Source organism: Ascaphus truei, chromosome 17 (genome assembly GCF_040206685.1).
Source record: "Ascaphus truei isolate aAscTru1 chromosome 17, aAscTru1.hap1, whole genome shotgun sequence".
Lineage (NCBI taxonomy): Eukaryota > Metazoa > Chordata > Amphibia > Anura > Ascaphidae > Ascaphus > Ascaphus truei.
Genome location: NC_134499.1, coordinates 27,163,122 through 27,184,169, shown reverse-complemented (window position 1 = coordinate 27,184,169; position 21,048 = coordinate 27,163,122). Strand labels below are relative to the sequence as shown.

Here is a 21,048-nt window from a genome sequence, read left to right as displayed (position 1 = left end):
CCTACAATTGTTAACTTGTTTGAGTTACGTACCCAAGCCGATGAGGTCACTATGTCCAGAGAGGTAATACCGGGTATACACATACATGTCCAGTATTACCGCAACATTTTTACTGGACAGTGTCCAATTACAGGACAGTCCGGTTCAATACTGGACACCTGGCAACCCTAGCTACCACTGAACCAAAACATCCCCTGACATAACACAACCAAATGATGAATAGACTGGTACTGAGATTTAACCGCAGTAATGTGTAGCCTGGATGGATTGGTGCGATATGCTGAACCACGAGCATTAAACTACTAAACAGAGTGCCTGGTCTCCTCCCCTGCTTGCACCCCCCTCCTCCTTACATTCGGTGTCAAATAATGCCGCGGGGTGACTCCGCGTTGCCATGGCGTTGCCGAAGACAAGGTAAGTGAAGTTGCAGAGGTCTCACGTGATCCCCCGGCATTTAATTTAAATGCCTTGGGGAAGAGCGCAGGGCCTCTGCAACCGCCTGCGCCCCCTGTGGAAAATCTTGCACGCCCCCCCCCAGTTTGCACACCGCTGTCTTAAAGCTGCAGTTCAGTCAATATCCTGCATGTGTGTTTTTTTTAATAAATCTGTTCTGTAGTAAGAAAAAATACTTTTAGCATTTTCTGTTTTTAAAAAAACAACTTTGAAAGACCAATTTTCTTGTATTCTATTTTAACAGCCATTTGCTAAGGCTCTGCCCCTTCATGTCCTGTCACAAGCCCTGGCACACCCCTTTGTCAGCCCTGCCCTCCCTCTAGCACATGTCAGTGCAGGAGTGCTCATGAATATTCATGAGCTTCCACTGACAGACAAGCAGAATATAAACAGATCCCTTCACTAATTAGGTCGAAATTTGGTGACATATCAATACATTGAGAACGAATTGACCTGCAGCTATACAGTTCTTTAGGTAATTAGAGATTGCACACATGAAACTATTGAAGTAAAAAAATAAATTAAAAAAAAGACTGAACTGCAGCTTTAAGAGGTGTCCAAACGCATAGCGCACAGACTGACAACTTTGCAACATATATGTGTAATCCACACTGCCCTGCTACATCAGTGTCAGTGTTAGGGCTGCTCAGGAGGCATGGGCTTATTCAGGGTTCCTGCAGCTCCCCCGGCACTTAATTTAAGTGCCTTCGGGAAGCACGAGGGGCCTCTGTAAACCGCGTTCCCCCCCCCCCCCGCAGGCTGTCTCGAGGTCACCCCCCCCCCAGTTTGCGCACCGCTGCAGTATCAGTCATATTCTCACTTCTATTATAAGAGTGTCATAAAAAGCTACACAGGTAACATAAAAAGGTTAGTGCAAAGTCAACAAGTAGAATGATCCACCGCTCTCTCGTGCCTTTTGTTTCGCGGGCTCAGATCCTCTCAAAAGGCTCAGGCCGTCCACACTCGTAGTCCTAAATAGGGTACGATAATCTAAGGACCAAAACTGACGGGTGGCAAAAGTTTCAAGAAATCAGCGTTAAAAACCCCTATTTACGGGGGGGTGGGGGGGGGGAGCCAATTGAGCTCAGCAACACATTTTGCAAACATCTTAACAACGTAGATATCTTCATTAAAAATAAATGTTGTTATGTTTAAAGAATGCAATAGACGGACAAGGGCACTGTGGATTTTCAATCATAAAGAATTTATTGGGCCATAAATATGGCCCAATAAATTCTTTGATTGAAATTCCACAGTGCTCTTGTTTATCTAGCGCAGAGCTTTCCAAACTGTGTGTCGCGACACGTTAGTGTGTCGGCTGCGGTGTGTAGGTGTGTCGCGGTGCGCAAACTGGGGCCCCCTGGGGGGGGGGGCGCAGGATTATTTAGGGGGGAGGGCGCAGGCAGTCAGGGCTGCCAACAGGGGGTTTGCCAGGCCGTGCACCGTCCCCTCGATAAAACTGGTCACCACAGGATGACAGGCGCGCGCTGGGGGAAAATAAATAAAAATCCCCCCCCACCTGAAGGTTGGCGTGCAGCCAATCTCTATCCGAGCTGAGGAGGCGCCATTTCTGGCATGGAGCGAAAGGTAAGTACAGCTCCATGCCTCCCTTACCTTCGATTTAGCCCCCCCCCATGTCCAATTTCCCCCCCATGTCCGATTTGGCACCCATGTCCGATTTGGCACCTATTGTCCGATTTGGCACCCCCCCTGGTCCGATTTAGCCCCCCGGTCCGATCGGCCCCCATGTGTCCGATCCCGTGTGAGAGTGTGTGTGTGAGAGTGTGAGTGTGTTGTCATTTATGAGTAATTTACACACAATCTTGGAAATGTATGTTATTATCTTACAAATCATATATTTGTAAAAATATAAATGAAAGGTTTTCATGAGATATGTTGTGTCCCCATACGGTTCGTTATTACAATTTACGTATGTGTCCGGATCTCTTATAAGGGGTTAGTTTAACCTCCGGTTTGCTAGTAAAACTGAATTACTGTGTCGCGAACTGATGCATGTCCTAAAAAGTGTGTCACCAACATGAAAAGTTTGGAAAGCTCTGATCTAGTACATTGGTTACATTGGTTGATCCGCAGGTCTTCCCTGGGACTAGGAGCACGGGAAATGGATCAAAACTTATTACCTTTTTTTGGTGTGCAGCAAAAATCCTGATCTTTTGCATTATGTTTAAAGAAAACATTTGGCTGTTTGGTTTCGTTGGAAATGAATAAAGACTCAGAATGGGGGGGTTGGGGCTTGTCTATTACGTGCTTCCACTAACCACCATCTTGTTCTTGTCAGAGGGTCAATAAAAAGAAGAGGGGTGGGGGGAGAGAGGAGCAGGACACCTGTCTGTGCAAGGTCATGACCAGAGATTTAAGATGTGTAGCCACCTCCCAGCACTGCCCTCAAATAAATTGGATGAAAATATTCTCCAGCGTGGGGAAGTGGCCCCTCAGATCATCTTTTGCAATGTATGCCTTTGTAAATATGCTTGCTACAAGAGGCGTCTTTCCCCCACATGCTAAACACAGGGTTGGCTTTTCACTTATAGGGGTAAGAGGGCACATTTACTAAACGGTGCTACCTCTTGGTCTGTAAGGTGGCGCACAGCTAAATAAATATGGGTAGAAGTTCTTGCTACCTCTCATCAATGGATATGCAGACATACTGCCTTAAAAACACAATAAATGTAAAACATATGTAAATAGTGGTCAACTTTAATGATACCCAGGAATATTCCTTGTACATTCCAGCATTAAACGTTTCACGGAAACTAAAGGACAACGCTGGACACATCCCTGAAGAAGGTGTTTGTACACCGAAACGTCGGATGGTTTGTGACTGTAATCAGTCAACAAAATGAACTTTTTATAAATTATTGCATTTCTTTTGGTGTGCTCACCTTCCCCTCTATTCTAAACTCTGGACAACTGACACGAGTTCTGTACTGAATATCAGCACATGGTCGCACCTTCCATCAGCAGAGATTGTCAGGGCTGGCCCTTATTTAACCAACTGTGTTCTACTGAAAGGTACTTTACTTCCAATCCTATAATACAAATAACCGGCGCCTCCAAAATATAAAAGTCCAACCAATAATGAAGTCCAATACGAGTGGCAGGCAATCCTAAGTGGAATCTTCAGTGAAGCCTCATGGAAAGACACACAAACATGTCACAATACAGCGCGAGGGCAGGGGGAGCGCCTAGACAGGCAGTGGTCTGACCAGCCTCTCAGCTCTCCGAGCTCCACTGCCTGTCTAGGCGCTCCCCCTGCCCTGGCGCTGTATTAAGACGTCACCGGCACATCGCGCGACCTGTGTGTACGGCGTCTGCGATTCTCCCAGCAGCGTGGAGATTTGGTTCCTTCCTGCGGCACCTCTCACCTACCTTGAAGGTTTGCGTGTGTGGCAGCAGTGATCGTCCCGGCAGTGTGGATCTTCAGAGCCGGTGCTGTTCCATCTTCTTGCAGAGGCTTCGGTCTGATTTCCAGGACAGCTGTTCTAAGGGTCTTATTTAATCAGCTTTGCTGTAAGTAGGATTTTAATTTTACCCCTACCGGATGATTCAGCTTCATTAGCGTCTCTAGCCCAACGGACATGTGTTTGTTGTTTTATTAATATTTTATTTAATTGCATTAAATTTGTAATTTTTCCTTTTGCCAATCTTTTCAGTGTTTTTTGTTTTTAGATTTTTGTCTTGTTATTTGAGTTGCACTATGATCTTTCTCTTTTGTCTTCTGTCTTTTTTTGTTTTTGTCTTACATGTTTGTGTATCTTTCCATGAGGCTTCACTGAAGATTCCACTCAGGATTGCCTGCCACTCGTATTGGACTTCATTATTGGTTGGACTTTTATATTTTGGAGGCGCCGGTTATTTGAATTATATGTCTGTATTGGTCTGTGTAAACCGTATTTTTCCTAGGCAGCCCCTACTTTAAGTTTAAAGTTTATTGTATTCACTTCTGTCATATATACTGTCAGTTTTATATTTGTGCACTAGCGCTGGTTTCACTGCTCTTTCCCTTTACTTCCAATCCTACTGTACCTTGACTCTTCCTTTTCATTGCCCTTCTTCCTGCACTCCTCCCTCCCCATCTTTGTTTCCCATTGCTATTGACCCTGGTCCTGCACTATCCCTGTAATGGACAGCACAAGCCCGCTCTAGTGTTCCAAGTCTCAAATACGAGTTGGGCTCCCGTCGTTCCTGGGAAGTTACACCCCGATACATTGAATGCTGGCAATTGTGCAAGCAGCCTAAAGGAGGCGGTATAATTCCAGTGAGTCATTTCCATTAGCGTCCAACGATACTGAAATCTGACCGTCCGACTGGTTTGCTGGATGGTACCCATTCTGTTGGCATCTCTGCATGGCATTTTGCAGTTTCTCGCTGACCCTGGTAGAGAGTTTATGAAGCTGTCTCTTTTTCAGTTTCCTTTTGCTGTCTCCTGCCAGCTCCACCAGGAGTCTCGCCAGCTGTGAGGGCAAGGAGAGAACGGGGGCCTCTTGGAAAATTTTAGGGATATCGTCTCGGTTAAAGCCATCTTCGAAGCACGCAACCACATAGCGCCCAGCTAGTGTCCCACCATCAAAATCAGGAAGGACACAGTTTAGTGCGGCCTCAAAAGAACTGTAGGGGTTCCCGCTGGCTCTCTCCTGGGTGGTTTCCCCCATCCACTCATAGTATTTATTTCTGGCTCCTTCCGAAAACAGCAGGAGGATCAGGCCGTTTTGCTCACAAACAAGGGACTTTTGTCCATGGTACCACGGAATGGGGGTAACTTGGCTCATTTCCACACTGTGCCATTGATCCAATATCACGGTCAGTCTGAGCTCGATCAAAGAGGAGGCCAACGTGGCTACAAGCTGTTCGTAGGCCGGGTAATCCGGGGAGTATAGAATTAGCACTCTCCGACATCTGAAGATTTCATCTGCAGACGGAAGGCAGAACAAATGCTCAGGTTTTTCTCAGATCCTTCAGACACCTCAATAAGCATCCCTCGCTAGTTGACATGAAAATATATAGCCTTTGAACAAGGGTTTTTGCTTTCCCTTTACAGAGATATTTACTGTACTTGCGCGTGTAAAAACCCTTGTATTACAGCTACCTGTTGGTCTGGGTAATTACCCGCTAATTATGTGTTTTTTTAATAAATATTGGAAAGAAAAAAATCTGTCTGCAACATTGTATGCTGGCATCTTGAGGTATATAGGACTTTCACAATCACGAGGGAACATACGGCCACCTGACACACACACCCTGTTACAGTGCTTGGAACACTGGCAATTGTGGGAATCATGTCAGCTCCCACGAAAGTGTGACTGGTTTGCTAAAAGCTGCTGTAAGCCATTCTCTTGCGTGTGTGACTAAGTCTTGCGTGACATGGTGTTGCCAAGACAAACAGCATTGGCCCTAAAAATAACCTATATCTGATTTTGGAACCTGTTCTTTACTTACCAAGGGAGGTGTCTTCAGTCACCAACTTCACCCAGTCTGGATTAAAAAAAGAAACAGACGAAAAATGCTTAGTGCTGGCTGCTGTATATGAAGATCAAATGAAAACAGAGCAAACTGTTTTTTTTTTTTTTAATCAACACTTTATCAGGTCCTAAAGAAATATTACATTTAAAGGACCCCGCAAGGTCCAATAGTTTGTAATTTTTCAACTACCCTATGGTTCAATAAAAAGTGACATACTACGTCCTCCTTTTGTTATTGTATTACGTTGGTTTATGTGTGGTGGTGATTTAACATTTTTTTATTTTTAGCACGTTGAAGTCCTTCTCTGGAGCTGGGGGGTCCTAATTCGTTTATTTTAATTAAAAAATAAAAAAACATCTCAAGTAAAAAGAGAAATCCTCAATAGCAGATCCGAAATCGAGCTCTACCCACAGTATTCTTCTTAATGCAGTCACTTCCATTTATTTGAAGGGACAGTGGAGAGGGCAAGGTTCCAGGTGCCATATAAACCATTCAGCAGGAAAGGTGATGAAAGGTCTATATGAGACCTGTAACCTTGCCCTCTCCTCTGTCCCTTCAAATAAATGGAAGTTACTGCATTAAGAATACTGTGGGTAGAGCTCGATTTCGGATCTGCTATTGAGGATTCCTGTTTCTACGGAAGTTTTTGGCTATTCGTGCTGGCCGTCCATGCAGACTTGTCCTCCCGGAAGCTTTGTCCCCAATATCTTCTGTATTAGTCCTAAATAGTTTATAAAATTCTCAGTGTAAGTATGTATATTTTTTACATAACACCAACCTTCAAGGCACTTCACAAAATAGGCATTTGAATGCAGGAAGTTTTAAACACGAGTGTATTAAACCATAAAAGCTTAGTATTAGATAGGCCAGGGTTGCCCAAACTAGGGGGTGCAAGATTTTCCGGGGGGGGGGGGGGGGGAGCGTTCTTCCCGAAGGCATTTCACTTAAATGCCAGGGGAGCGATTGAGGCCTCTGTAAGGTCCTTTACCTTATCTCCGGTGCCTTCGGGCAACGCGTCGTCATATGACGTTGTGACATCAGAAACGCCGGAGACAAGGTAAGAGGGGGGAGGGCTGGCAGGGGGGCGCAGAGGGAAAACTTTGCATACCCCTGAGATAAGCTATCTGTTGAGAGTCTTCCAGAGACAGCAGGAGAAGAAGGGACGGTGCTTGGTACATACACAGGGTAAGAATGTTCTATACATAGGGAACAGCGAGTAAAAAGGGTTTTAGGTGTGAGAGAACCGCAGAGACAGAAGGGGTGGAATGGACACAGCCAGGAGCAGAGCACAGGAGGCGAGCGAGGGTGAAGTGAATATTTTTAATTCCTTGTGATTTTTAGAAGGGTCAGTGAATCCCTACAATGATTAAACCTCATATTGCTAGCTGGACTGAGTCTTATTTGTTTGGGGTTAAAATGATTGGAATATATATGCCCTAAAATATGGATTCTAGATTGTCAACCCTCTGATTTAAATCCCAACTTCAGGTGCATGTCATACAGAACAATGTTGAATATTTGCCTCCATAAGCATAAAGCAGAGAAGGATCAATCGGTCAGCTCATATAAATGAATGTAATAAACCTTAACCCCTTTAATGCCACAGGGGACAGTAACCTCGTGGGGACAATGTCTAAAGTAAGAGCAGCCTGTGTGGGATTTTACACCCGCAAGCAGTTGGATGACACATTCCTTGCCTGCAGTATATTTCATGGGAAAGAGCAGAAGAACGGGCGATATAATAGTTCATATTTGTATTCTGTAATGCTGAAGAATAAGAAAGGAGGAGGTGACCGTGGTAACCGTAGTAACCGTGTGACCGTCTTACTTTGCAGCTCTACCTTCTTCAGGACCAGAAGCAGCAGCACGCAGGACGGGATACATAGACACAGCACCCAGGCCAGGCTCCATCTCTGCCGCATATCTGAACAGAAAGAAGAGGGGGGGGTTTACATACCCATCCCCCCTCATAAATATCAACAGGCTGCAATCTATAACGGTATTGTGTATACCTGTCAACTCCCCTAAACCTCTTTCTCTCCCCACAGCAATAACCAACAGTAGTTCCTCAGACGTGCTAGGTATCAAGGTGATTGTTTCTCAGATTAGCTGTTCCTTTATTGATAACTGGAAAGGGGTAAAGGCACGGGGTTCTCAACCTCTAGTCTTCAAGACCCCTCAACAGGACAGGTTGTCAGGATATCCCTGCTTCAGCACCGGGTGGCTCAGTCTTAAACCGAGCCACTGATTCAGCCACCTGTGCTGAAGTAGGGATATCCTGAAAACCTGTCCTGTTGAGGGGTCTTGAGAGCCCTTGTGTTAAGGGTAAGGGTTAAGCGGCGCGAGCAGTGACGCTGTAATTTATTGGAGCATCAACCTCTGTGATAAAAAATGGATGAAGTTCTTGTAAAGGTGTTGCCATCCCTCAGCATTCATCTAGATTGTAGCCAGGGTTGCCACTACTACGGGTTTGACCCAGAGAATACGGGTTTTGGGCACGTACCTCCTACGGGCTGCATGTTTAACCTGTTAATCTCCGGGTGTCGGCGGGATGCGGCGACGTCTCCGGCATCCTCCAGCACTCTCCGGCATCTCCCCCTACAACTCCGATGAACATGGCTGCGCGGTGTCAATTGATGCCGCGTCGCCATGACAACGGGGCGCTACGTGACGTCGCATCGTCATATGACGCCGTGTTGCCATGGTAACGTGACGTCACGGCACTCCGCCACATGGCCGCAACATAACATGATGTCACGTAGCGTCCCGTTGTCATGGCAATGTGCCATCATTTGGCTCCGCGCAGCCATGTTCACTGGAGTTGTAGGGGGAGATGCAGGAGAACGCCGGGAGGCACCGCCACCGCGACATCAGGCTGCCGCACGTAAGAGAGAACAATTTTTTACATTTTTCTCCGGGTTGGCCTTCAGTAGAAGGTGTCAGCCCTGATCGCAGCTCATTGCATTTCAGTTGGCAAGCCTACAAGGAAGTGCTAATTTAACTCTTCTTAAGAAGCTAAGTGCGAAAGTATTCAAGGAAACTCGGATGGTTTACCCCCTTACCCCCCAGCATGGACATACATTCCTATCCCATGGATTGGGACAAAATGTAAACCCACGGATATAGTTTTATTAAATGCTAATCACATGGTTCCCCCTCCCACCCCCCCCCTTGTTTTTCGGTTGCTTCCTGTTGAGTGGCCTATTCATTTCTTGGCTTGCTCTCGGCACTTATTTATTATTGGGTGTTGGTTACATGACGGCGGGAGGTGGGAATTTCCCTTGCAGTCCGAGGTCAGAAGCAGGGCAGGAAAAGGGAAAGGAAAACCTTCCACTGCCCAAGACGACAAGGTCACAATGACCTTTCATTGGGACGTTTCTGCAACACACTCCAGCAGCAATCTGAATGCTTCATGGTCGATTTGATGATACAGGGGATTTTGTCCCATTTGAATGACCTGCCACTTTTTGCCAGACACTGTCCAGCCGCCCGCTCTGGCAGGGAAGGGCCGAGCCATTAAATCATTGCGATGAACGGACAAGTCGGCCCCTTGGGCTACTGAAGGCTTAACATTTGCACATGTAGATTGTATTGTATGGCATGACTTTATTTATATAGCGCCATAATGTACATAGCGCTTCATAGTAGTAATACACGTGGTAATCATATAAATAACAAATAATATAAATAACAGGTCATGGGAATTAGTGCTTCAGACATAAAAGTAACATTAAGAAGAGGAGTCCCTGCTCCGAGGAGCTTACAATCTAATGTTCTGCTTTTTGTGCTTTATATGTTATATGGTTAACATTTTTGTGCCTGAAGGAATTTCTTTGCAATGCACTGATAGCCTCAGGCATCAAAAGGGGCTAAATCATATTTCTCCACACACACACACACACACGTGTCACAAGGGCTGACCAACGCTGATTTATAGGAGTTATTTGCATTATTTAACGCCGAGTTTCTGCTTCCTTTTTTAGTGTATGTAAATGAAATTGAATATCACAAACAACTGATGAATGCGCCGTTCTTAGCGAGTAAGGCGGAATTCCTAAAAAATATATATATATATATTGTTGCAATCCCAGCTTTTTTTCCAACGCCCGTTTTTACTCAGCCATATCGACCTTTAGTAAATGGAAAATGAAAATCTGAATATTCTGTAAAACACGTTATAGCAGCGGGTTAGAAATATCAGACTTAAGTAAGTATTCTCATGATCAGGATAGATTGCATTCACAGAACAATAAACAGTTTTCCACCAGGTATAACTTTTTTAACGTCTGGTTACACCCACGTACCGGCTTTACATTGCATAGCCAGTACAACCAACCTCACAGTGATGAAACAGCTGTCCGTGAGTAGGGTTACCGACTAGGCACTTTAACTCAGGCTGTGCTGAAAGCTGTGCAATATGGCAGAAAAGTTAAGAGTGACGCACAGTGAGTGCTCATTTGCATATAGTTACCCAGAATCCCTAGCTGCAGTGGAAGCATTGTTTGCCAAGAGATAATAGTGAATAACAAGGTTGCAGACCTGTCTGAGACGTGTGAATGTGCTCACAAGTGAGATTTTTATTTGCTGTACAAAAAAATACAGTGAAAAGTTCATAGTGAATTTTGGTCGCTGCGACAGATATAGAATAAGTTAATAAGTTCTGCAGCGGCCCAATCGAGTCCATTAACTTGAATGGAAGTTTCGATCTGGCACTGGAGTTTCTTGAATAAGCGCCCTAGTTCAAATTAAGCACTTATTCTGAATTACCCTGGATTACATAAAAGATGGCAGCCCCTGTAGTATGTACCTTACTTGCTCCCCTGGCAATGTTGATTAATCTGATCGTGGATAATATACTTAAGAGGTTGTCAGTTAATAGAGTAGAAGTTTTTTTATTATTAATCAGCTTACACTTATCCAGTGAGCAGACAAAAACCTCCCGATTTTCACTAGGACTCCAGATCTGCAAAAAAGAAAAAGTATGTGTTAATAACCCAACAGACAGCATTGTTTCACTAACTCAATGGGTTCTCTTCATTAAAGTCTCTTGGCTGCATAATTGGGGCATAAAAACAACAACACCAGATTATTTAAAGAATCCAGTGAAAATGATTCCCCCCCCCCCACCCCCCACCCCCCACCCCCCCTTTGATACACCTGGGGCAATTGCTGCACTGTTTTTGAAGCTAGGACACGTTCAGAGATAAGCCCCTTTTTAATTTCTGTTTATATTAGAGCTATTTTGTATTGCTCACTCTGATTAACACATAGCATCAAAAAACAAAAGGGGAATAGTTATATCTCTTCAACATCATTCCCTGTTAATAGATAATAATGTTCGGAAGACTAAAAGCCACAAAAACGGAAAGCGAATGTAAAAAAATGGGCGCTTGATCATTATATTGCGCGCAGAGTATAAGCGCAGTGTTTACCAGCCGACGTCCATGGCTGAAGGAGCGGTTCTGAGAGTAAAGGCTCTGACTATGAAAACAATGGCACGGAGTTTGAGGCAGGGGAGCCTGGTTCAAATCCTGGCGTCAGCACATTTTATCCTTGGGCAAGTCACTTTATCTCCACCAAAAAATAGATGGTAAGCCCTATGGGGCAGGGACACGTGTCTATAAATATTCTATGCACAGTGCTGAATACATTGTCAGTGCTATACAATGGGGGGGGAATATTATTATTGTAATCAACCGCATTGCTGGGTAATAAAATCAATGTGTTGAAGGCCCCAGTGACAGCAAAGGGTGAAGACACAAATTAACATTTTTTGTTACTGATTCAGCCCACGCTGGGGAAGACTGAAAGGGGTTTCCGGTAAAGTAAATCCTGGCAGTCTCACAACCATCGCTGAAAGCCACGATGAATCACTGTGAAACAAATCCATATGGCAAACCAGTGGTGGAAAAAGCAAAATACATCCCTTCAACTTTGGAAGCCATGCTCACTCACCTAAAGAGATTACCTAGCTCTTTAACACCTTCAGTGCTGGACGGGCCTTGAGCAACACTCATTTCTCCCCAACAGCCTCCCACCATGTTACACCCCTGGGCCGACCTTACCTTCACACATTGGTTGGCGATCAAGTCCTGCATCACTTTCTGTTTTAGGAATCTATCTCCCTTCAGCCTCTGGGAAGAACGAAAGAGACAAAACACTGTACAGTTCAGGTAGTGCTGGGAACGCCCCACTGTGGAATTTGTTACCAAAAATCTCGTTTAAGTCATTCTCCTGAGAACTGAATCATCGTCACACTGCCGGCGTGCTTAAGTCTGACAATAATCCAGAGCGTATTAAAAAATGTCAGGCTATAGTACAGACAGGCAGAAACCTTTGTGCAAGTATGGGGTGAATGTTGGAGATTCAAAGGCGAGATATCAAGTGTCGCCAAATGTCAACGCTACGTAGAGAGCACCACGACACTAACTTTTGCATCCACACACACAAAAATACGGTGGCCACTAGGGGTGCCAGGTGTCCGGTATTGAACAGTACTGTCCTGTATTTGGATACTCTGTCCAGTAAAAAATGAGAGGTGCTGTAATACTGGACATGTATGTGTCCGGTATTACCTCCCTGGACATAGTGACCTGATGCACCTTTCACCATTGAGTCCAGTATTTTTGGAGAAGCCACCTGACAACCATATGTGGCCACTAGTAGCTACTTTTGCCAATTTTGCAAATATTCCCATAAATAAATCGCAAACGACAGTATGTATCATTGACCTTGTGATTCGACAAATAACCTTCACTTCTGCACTTGAGCATTTTGCCGATTTTATGAATGTCATGAAAAAAAAAATATACAGTATCATAGGAACTTTTGAGAAGTACAAACATCTGTAATGTGGACCATATTCGGAAGGGCACACTCAAACCCAACTTACTCTCTGCAGAAATTGCATTTTGCACTAATTCCCTGGATAAATGTTGATGTAATTGGTCATTTTGGGGAATCATTTAAAAATGACCATCAATGTGAATTTTCGGAGAACTAGTTCCTAATTATAATAACGATCACTTTAAAAGAAACTGCTAAAGTATCTTTCTTTTATTTAGGTCAGTGGCAATAAGTAACTTCTCACTAAAATGAGTATATCCCGCAGTATTTGCAGTTTTTAATGTTTGGCGTTTCTTGGCCATACATTTTAAGTGAATATTAACCCTTATAATGCTGGCCCCCTGGCTCTAAAAGGGGTACGTCTTAAATAATGATACAAACACTTTTTTCTTCCTGAGAAAAGTTCCCTTAACCGAATGCAAGCCAGGATAAGGTGGAGAAATCTAAACAATTTCCTAAAAAACCTTCCCCCAAAAAGCATCCCAAACTGGTCTGGCGGGGGGAATAAACTAATAGAAACGATGTTTTCTTACACACAAAAACATGGAGGTCCCACAATCCCTCATTGGTTAGGGGTAGGCAACTCTAGTTCTCAAGGGCCCCCAACAGGTCAGGTTTTCAGGATATCCCTGCTTCAGCACAGGTGGCTCAAACAGTGGCTCAGTCATTGATAAACAAATACAGGACAGTCCGTTTGAGTACTGGACACCTGGCAGCCCTACCTGTTGGTAGCCCTTGAGGGCTGGCGTGGACCACCCCTGACCTAGGTTCTGTCACTTTGAAACCCTATAAAAGGAGAGAACACGCTTCTGTTACCGGGTCTGTAAAGCTGAATAATGCTGTGCAGGGGTTAGTTTCCAGGAGGCAGAGAGAGGAGTTTGAGCGTGAGAGGCGCGAGACCGTAACCAGGACTTCCTTCCTTTTCTTTGAGTTTTGGGAATCTTTAATTAAATGAGAGAAAAATGTACACATGGGTTTTGTATGAAGATTATTGTTGTATTATTTCCGTGTACTGTTTCACTTGCTTACTATTCCATCAACTTTTCTGACGAGCAAATATCATAATCTATCACGTTTTAATCCAGCTCAAATACAATGGTTTAAGTTAACCATTAGCGGTGCGCTAACTATTTTCTTGAGGCCGCTAAGTAAGGATTATTTATTTAATCACACTTTAATTAACTTAATCTGACACCCTAAACAGTGCAAGAATACTAAAGTGAAACAGGCAGCAGTACACAACCTTCCCACATCACAGAATAATATACAGAAAGCAATAATATACAATACTATGTTGAAAGAAAACCCCATTAATGTGATGGTGGCACTTAATACTAGCATTGTGTTCTGGTATGTATGTAAAGTAGACTCTCGTTTATCCGACTTGTGTTAACCGACACTCCGTTTTATCCGGCATATAGTAGTATTGTAGTTCATGAAAAGCATTGTCCATTGTTTCCAGTATCTAGGATTTGGAAGTCCAAAGCTAACAGAAGAGACCTAACATAAGGGATCCCCAAGAGCTGCTCCCCTCTGCACAGAGCCAGCGTGCTAATGGTTAACATCGGGGATTGCTTTCTCTGTGTTGCATCAGCCCTAGTCTCTGCAGTGTCTATGACTCTGGACAAAGGAATTTCAAAGCCCCTTGAGCCTTCATCTGCGTGGCCATTTTGGTGACCCCCTAGGGTGTCAGTCGTTTGCTGCTCTTACAGCTGCACAGTTACCGGTTTCAGAAAGTCTCCTAACGCAGCACATCGCATACCTATCCTACCTCTTCCAACATCATTTTAGCCTTGTCTGTAACTGTTACATACGCCCACCATAATATATTATCTCTAACTGTCCATGAAATGCCTGTAAATTGAATATATAACCTCTGTTCATTTAACACAACCATGTATTATTATAATTCTGTGCCCAGGACTGACTGCTTCTGTGAACTCTTGACTTTATTTCACTAGTGAGCACAATCCGTGCGTGGCGCTTACCGGCGGCATGCGGACACTTTGTATGCCAGATCCTGCTGTCCTTATTTCTCACCTGTAAGACAATGAGCAGTTACAGGGAAGTGTTCACCCAGTGCATGCATCACGGACCCGGAACAAGCCAGACTCAAAGCTCACACAGCCGACTTTCCACACGTCACACTTTTCAGTTTGACTTCCATTCAAAAATTCACACGTTCACTTCACGCCAATGGTCACTGCGCATTGTATCAATTTCTATTACTTTCATGTAAAAGTCACGGGGGCTGCTATTTAAAAATAAATAAATAAAAAGACGCAAAATAGTGAATTTTGAAAAGTTTGGGCCATTTCGATAGAACGTTTGGCGCCAAAATCTTGATTATAATTTTCACAGGTTTTTTTCGTACTTCTGGGAAAGTTTGCTTGACACAGCAGCTAAACGCAGCACTTTGTGTGTTAGTTATAAGTCAGAACAAGAGATGGTCATCCTATATAAATACTCTCAGTCCTTCCTCTGGCAAATAAGATGCTAAATAGAAAGAAGTTACTGGATAGAAGATAGCAGATCAGAGGCGGCCAACTCCCGTCTCCAAGGGCCACCAACAGGTCATCTCTGCTTCAGCACAGATGGCTTAATCAGTGGCTCAGCCTTTGACTGCGCCACCTGTGCTGAAGCAGGGACATCCTGTAAATCTGACCTGTTGGTGGCCCTTGAGGACTGGAGTTGCCCACCCCTAAACTCAGGGTTGCCACCACTACGGGTTTGACCCGGAGACTACGGGATTAGACCACGCATCTCGGGGCTCCGGGTTTACCCAGTAAACATCCAGGTGGTGGTGGTTTTCTGCAGCGGCAACTCCCGGCATCCTCCCCTGCTAGTAACTTCTTTCAATATGGCCGCTGCGTGTCGTCACTGCGTCACGTGACACCTGTTGCCGTGACAACTAGATGCTGCGTGACATCACACCGCGCCGCGTTGCCATGACAAAGCGACGCCTCTGCGCTATAATGCGTCCTGTTGTCATGGCAACTTGAGGCTGTGACTGCCTTAGCATCCAGTTGTCATGGCAACGAGGTGCCATGTGACGCTGCTCGCGCAGCGGGAGATGCTGGGAGGATGTTGGCATGATGCCAGGAGACGCCGCCGCCTACGGTAAGCGCGAAATTTTTAAATGTTGTCTCCGGGTTGGCATTCTGTAGAAGGTGGCAACCCTGCCTGTACTAGGTACAGTAGATAGTCCTTACCTGGACACAAAGCGATGAATGTGGCCTCACTTTCTTAAAATGCCGAGGATCCTGTATAGAGGAAACAGTTATAAAGACTCAGAAACGACCTGTTTGTGTTTATCCAAATGGTGGACAGTTTTCCCCCTTTTCTCTTGCGAAACACTTCTTTCCTGACCAATCAGTGATGACAAACATTTAGAAGTAGCAGTCTTCACTTGTTGCTACAATTAGGGGCACAGCAGGTGTTTAGTTACCATCAGATACATATCTGAACTTATTCATACAACTACAGTGACCAAGTGTAGGACTACGGGTTTGGAAATGTAACTAAACTACGTTTAAAAAAGAGAAGACACAGATACACAGTTATTAAGTCATTACTTGATCCATACAAGGATTAAACTTCATATTGCTATCTGGTCTGAGTCTTATTTGTTTGGATTGAAATGTATGGAATATAGATTTGCCATAAAATATGGATTCTAGATTGTTTAGGAGGATGACAAGCCTCTGATTAAAATCCCAAGTTCAGGTTCGCGTTATAGAGAACAATGTTGAGTATTTGCCTCCATAAGGATAAAGCAGAGAAGGATCAATTGATCAGCTCATATAAATGAATGTAATAAACCTTAACCCCTTTAGTACCAGAGGAGGGGACAGTAACCTCGTGGATACAATGTATAAAGCAGGACCAGCTTGATTGGGATTTTATACAGTGTATTGCGTGCTCCAGCCTTAACCTCCGATTAATGGGTTACCTGGACAAAGATTTGTCTCCTAGAGTCGGGGATCTCCAGGCATTGGGAGGGGTGGCTGGATTTCCAGCACAGTGTGACCTCCGCAGCCAAGTCACAGGGTGCTGTGAACTCATACACCAGCCTCTCGTTCTGCATCTTCAGGGAGAGGTCACTTTGCCTCCAGACGTTTTCCTCATACTGATGATCTAAACCAATTCAGACAAAGGTTTGGAAATGTAAGCTCTCCACAATCAGGCAATCAGTTATAGTATTGCAGCGAATCGTAAATATAGGACACAGGAATGTATAATGTTCTATCTATGGTCTCTCTCACACACCTATAGAAGGAGTGGTGTACCAGTACTATCACTGCCCTTGGGTATTGTCACTGCCCTTGGGTACTGCCACTGCCTTTGGGTATTGTCACTGCCATTGGGTACTGCCACTGCCATTGGGTACTGTCACTGCCATTGACGTTGCTGAAGCTGATTCAAACCCCAGTGTAAATGCCTAGTCACGTTATCACTCTCTCAAATTAGATTGTAAGCTCTCCGGAGCAGGGATACGCGTTTGAACAATGTTATGCGTTGTGTATTTAATTATTGTAGTGCCGTACTGTTGCAGTAAACTAATTCTTATTTATTTTTAGGATAAGCACATTATTATTGCAGCAGTGTTTAAATGTGGAGACATTTCATAGAGCTGCCGGGGAGAAAGCCAGTACGAGAGAGAACCCTGTTTTACCAACATGAAGTAATAGGGGCCCCGTTTGTAAATAAGATGTGCATTCAAAGAAACATTATTCTGACTTCATATAGCTCTATTACTGAGCTGTACATTATTCAGGGTTTGCCCAGCAGGACTCAGAGCTCCTACCCTAAAGAGCTTGCATTTTAATCATTATTGCACAAGGCCCAGGCATTGGGACAGCATTTCTTCCTGTGTGTTACATGGAGCTAACTCACACATCTAAAAATGATCACCCCAACGAGGAAGTTACTCCTGTCCCCTCCCCCACAAAGGACATTAATGCTATAACGTATTACCGCATTTACCTTAGCACACACTGAAGGCATGCTGCCCATGCTGCCCATGTGTACACAGTAGCATTAGGTCGATGGAAATTAATCTGAAATGTTCCTTAATTCTATAATGATGTTTTATTAAAGAGGCAGTGATATAAAATGACTAATACTCAGATGAGGAAATGCCCCGGTATCATACTGAGCAACTAACTCCAGGCCGAACTTTCGTCAGATACCAAAAGTGCTAGGAAACAGGAAATATGAAAACAAATGTCGTTATTACGCAGCTGATCTGAAGTTAGCTGCCAGAGGTGAATAAAATGCTGTAGGCCTACTAACGACACAATTGGCTTATGCTTACATTTCAGAAACGGACATTGACTCTGTCTTACTGCATCAGTGAGATTGCTCAGCCACACCTACAAGAGGAAGACAGCTGTTATTGTTATAATCTTTAAATAATATTCTAAATTGGGAGACCAATTACTGCCTGTCGCCTACGCTCAATGATCATATGTCAATATGTTTAGCCTACAACAGGGGTGGCCAGCTCCTGTCCTCAACGGCCACCAACAGGTCAGGTTGTAAGGATTTCCCTGCTTCAGCACAGATTGCTCAATCAGTGACTAGCTCTAATACATCCCATTATATTGCTGCTCTTCTTACACTGTTCTAACAACCAATCGCTCACTCACACAAGGCACATTGATACATTGGAGCAAAGGGGTGCAACATGAGATTGACAGTCATGGCATCAATTTAAAGGAGCAGTTCCTCTTTTTTTCACCCCCGTTTTTAGAGGGTGGGAACCAACGTTCCCCTAAGCCTCTATTTTCAGTCTCCAGGTTCCCAAGATACTTAACGGTAAAGTTACTGGATTTGAGTCTCAGGGGAAACAAAATGGCTGCCAAATCTCAGGACGAAGGAAGCAGCAACATCATCGCTTACAGATTCCTATTGGGTGACGATTTAAATCCCCTTCACAAACCAGGAAGTGACACCGGTAACTTCACCAGTAAGTATATTGGGAAGTGGGGGCTCCCCGTAGCTGAAAATAGTGTGGTTCAGTTCTGAAAGAGCCCCCTGTACCAATCCTGGAGATAAGTTAGCATTCACGGTCAGCATTACGGCATTATGCTACAGTTTATTATGAATAATATTGTGGTTATGAGTTTGAAGCAGGGGAACCTGGTTCAATTCCCGATGTCGGCTCCTTGTGACCTTGGGCAAGTCACTTTATCTCCCTGTGCCTCAGGCACCAAAAACATAGAGTGTAAGCTCATCTGGGCAGGGACAGTGTCTGTAACATTCCTATGTGCTGCGTACCGCGCGCTATACTGAAATTGTGACGCGCTTTGAGTTCCTTTGGGAGAAAAGCGCTATATGAAATAAAAGTTATTATTATTATTTGGAATTATTTTAGCAGCCAATAATTACGATGCAAAATGAGAGCCGTGTCATGAGGCAACAGGAAAATATAACGATACGTTTCTCGTTAGTGGGTATTGCCTTTTAACCCCTGAACTGCCAGGTGGAAATGCAACAGCGGGGGCCTTCTATCCAAAATCAAGAACTGGGAAAGGTCACCGACCTGAAAGCACAGGCAGGGTACCACGTCTGAAGCTGGAACCACGTAGCGGTCTTCCCCATTCTGAACAACAAAAGATAGACAGCAATTAGTACATTGTAATTACAAATGTCACAACGCTACAGTCCTATATCTATATTATGAGACGTCCAAAACACCAGGAGAACGCCATTCCTCAAGGGCCACCAAAAGGTCAGATTTTAAGTATATCCCCTGCTTCAGCACAGGTGGCCTAATCAATCCCAGCTTCAGCACAGGCGGCTCAATCAGAAGCTCAGTCTTCGATTGAGCCACCTGTGCTGGAGCAGGGATATCCTGAAAACCTGGCCTGTTGGTGGCCCTTGAGGACTGAAGTCGGCCACCCCTGCTTTAACCCTTATGATTCTAGCATATTTGCGTGCAATATAATGCAGGGCACTGGCGGTGGAAGGGTTAATAACACACATTCCTGCAGGTAACATGATGGATCCCTGGAAAGTGCTTTTCAAAATCGGTATGATTGTTATATCGATGTTTAACCCCTTCTGGGCTGGGGCTCAACTAATACCGAATAGGGGGTGGGGGGGGGGGGGGTTATCCTGGAACTCACCCTCTGACTGATACGGTACAGATTGTTTTGCTGGTATGTCCGGTTGTGGTACAGCTTTAGGAAGTATCCACGGTCCCTCGACCCATTCAATATCCCCACGGAGATTTCATCCCCAATGGAAACGTTCAAACTGGGCACTAAAAGAGGATGGAAAAAGGTCATTTTCTGCTTCCATGGTATGGAATTTGTCCTTTTTCGGGGGGTGGGAGGGGGCAAAAAATGTTCCATGTAAAGTATTAGAAGTTTACATAAATAGCGCTATTCTCTGTCGCAAGTTGCAGCACGACGAGATGATCAAACATCCACAGGTTCAATAAACATTCACCTCTCCCACCCGGTCACTTGGGCCAATGACAAGTTCAGTGTCAGGCTGCTGCCTGCCTCCAGTGTGCCGGCGCCAACGCAGTTCGCATTCCCCCTAATTAATTGGCCACCTTTGCTGGTGACACTGCTGGTCCTTTTATTCCATGGTGGTCCTTACTGTCGCTATACTACATAATACGCAGCTTTATTTTTACTATAAATTCCACCCAGAAGTGGAAAAGACGCAAGGTGTTTCAACATATAACACATGAATTGTATATACATTAATATAATATAGTAACTGTACGCGCGTTCTAAGTCAAACTTCTTTGCATTTTGTCATTAAAATTGTGCGTTGATTTTTACGATTTACATTGAATTAAACACTTTTGAGAGTTACGGCATTTAGATACTTTACAATCTAAAATATATGTTTCTTACTTTAGTTATCATAAGGTAGAAGGAGCGGCTCAGTGAGTAAAGACACTGACTGGCACTGAGTTTGAACCTGGTTCAATTCCCAGTGTCGGCTCCTTGTGACCTTGGGCGAGTCACTTTATCTCCCTGTGCCTCAGGCACCAAAAACATAGATTGTAAGCTCTACGGGGCAGGGACCTGGGCCTGCAAAATGTCTCTGTAAAGCACTACGTAAAACTAGCAGCGCTATACAAGAACATGCTAAAAAATAATCAATTATATCATGTATTCCAAGTGATAGTATGGACATTTCAATCCCAAAATAAATAAAATAAATTACACTCTCAAATCTTTTTCATTGAATTAAAAACATCACCATCACAAATACAATTTCTGTGACAAAACACAAAGAACT

The 21,048-nt window shown here is 44.2% G+C and overlaps 1 protein-coding gene across 3 annotated transcripts in view; it reads right to left on the bottom strand.

Annotated features, from left to right (window-relative positions):
* Positions 1–3,691: 3,691 nt before the first annotated feature.
* Positions 3,692–21,048, bottom strand: part of IL17RC (interleukin 17 receptor C) — a 55,021-nt gene continuing 37,664 nt past the window's right edge. For all 3 annotated transcript variants that reach the window (XM_075574402.1, XM_075574403.1, XM_075574404.1), the window contains 12 exons: positions 19,914–20,050; positions 19,328–19,387; positions 18,098–18,155; positions 16,733–16,917; positions 15,993–16,043; positions 14,769–14,820; positions 13,597–13,721; positions 12,000–12,068; positions 10,846–10,897; positions 7,763–7,858; positions 5,911–5,946; positions 3,692–5,383 (listed from right to left, as the gene is read on the bottom strand). In XM_075574402.1, the coding sequence (XP_075430517.1) occupies positions 4,710–5,383; positions 5,911–5,946; positions 7,763–7,858; positions 10,846–10,897; positions 12,000–12,068; positions 13,597–13,721; positions 14,769–14,820; positions 15,993–16,043; positions 16,733–16,917; positions 18,098–18,155; positions 19,328–19,387; positions 19,914–20,050 (1,595 nt within the window). In that variant the 3' untranslated portion in view covers positions 3,692–4,709. The remainder of the gene's footprint in view (positions 5,384–5,910; positions 5,947–7,762; positions 7,859–10,845; positions 10,898–11,999; positions 12,069–13,596; positions 13,722–14,768; positions 14,821–15,992; positions 16,044–16,732; positions 16,918–18,097; positions 18,156–19,327; positions 19,388–19,913; positions 20,051–21,048) is intronic.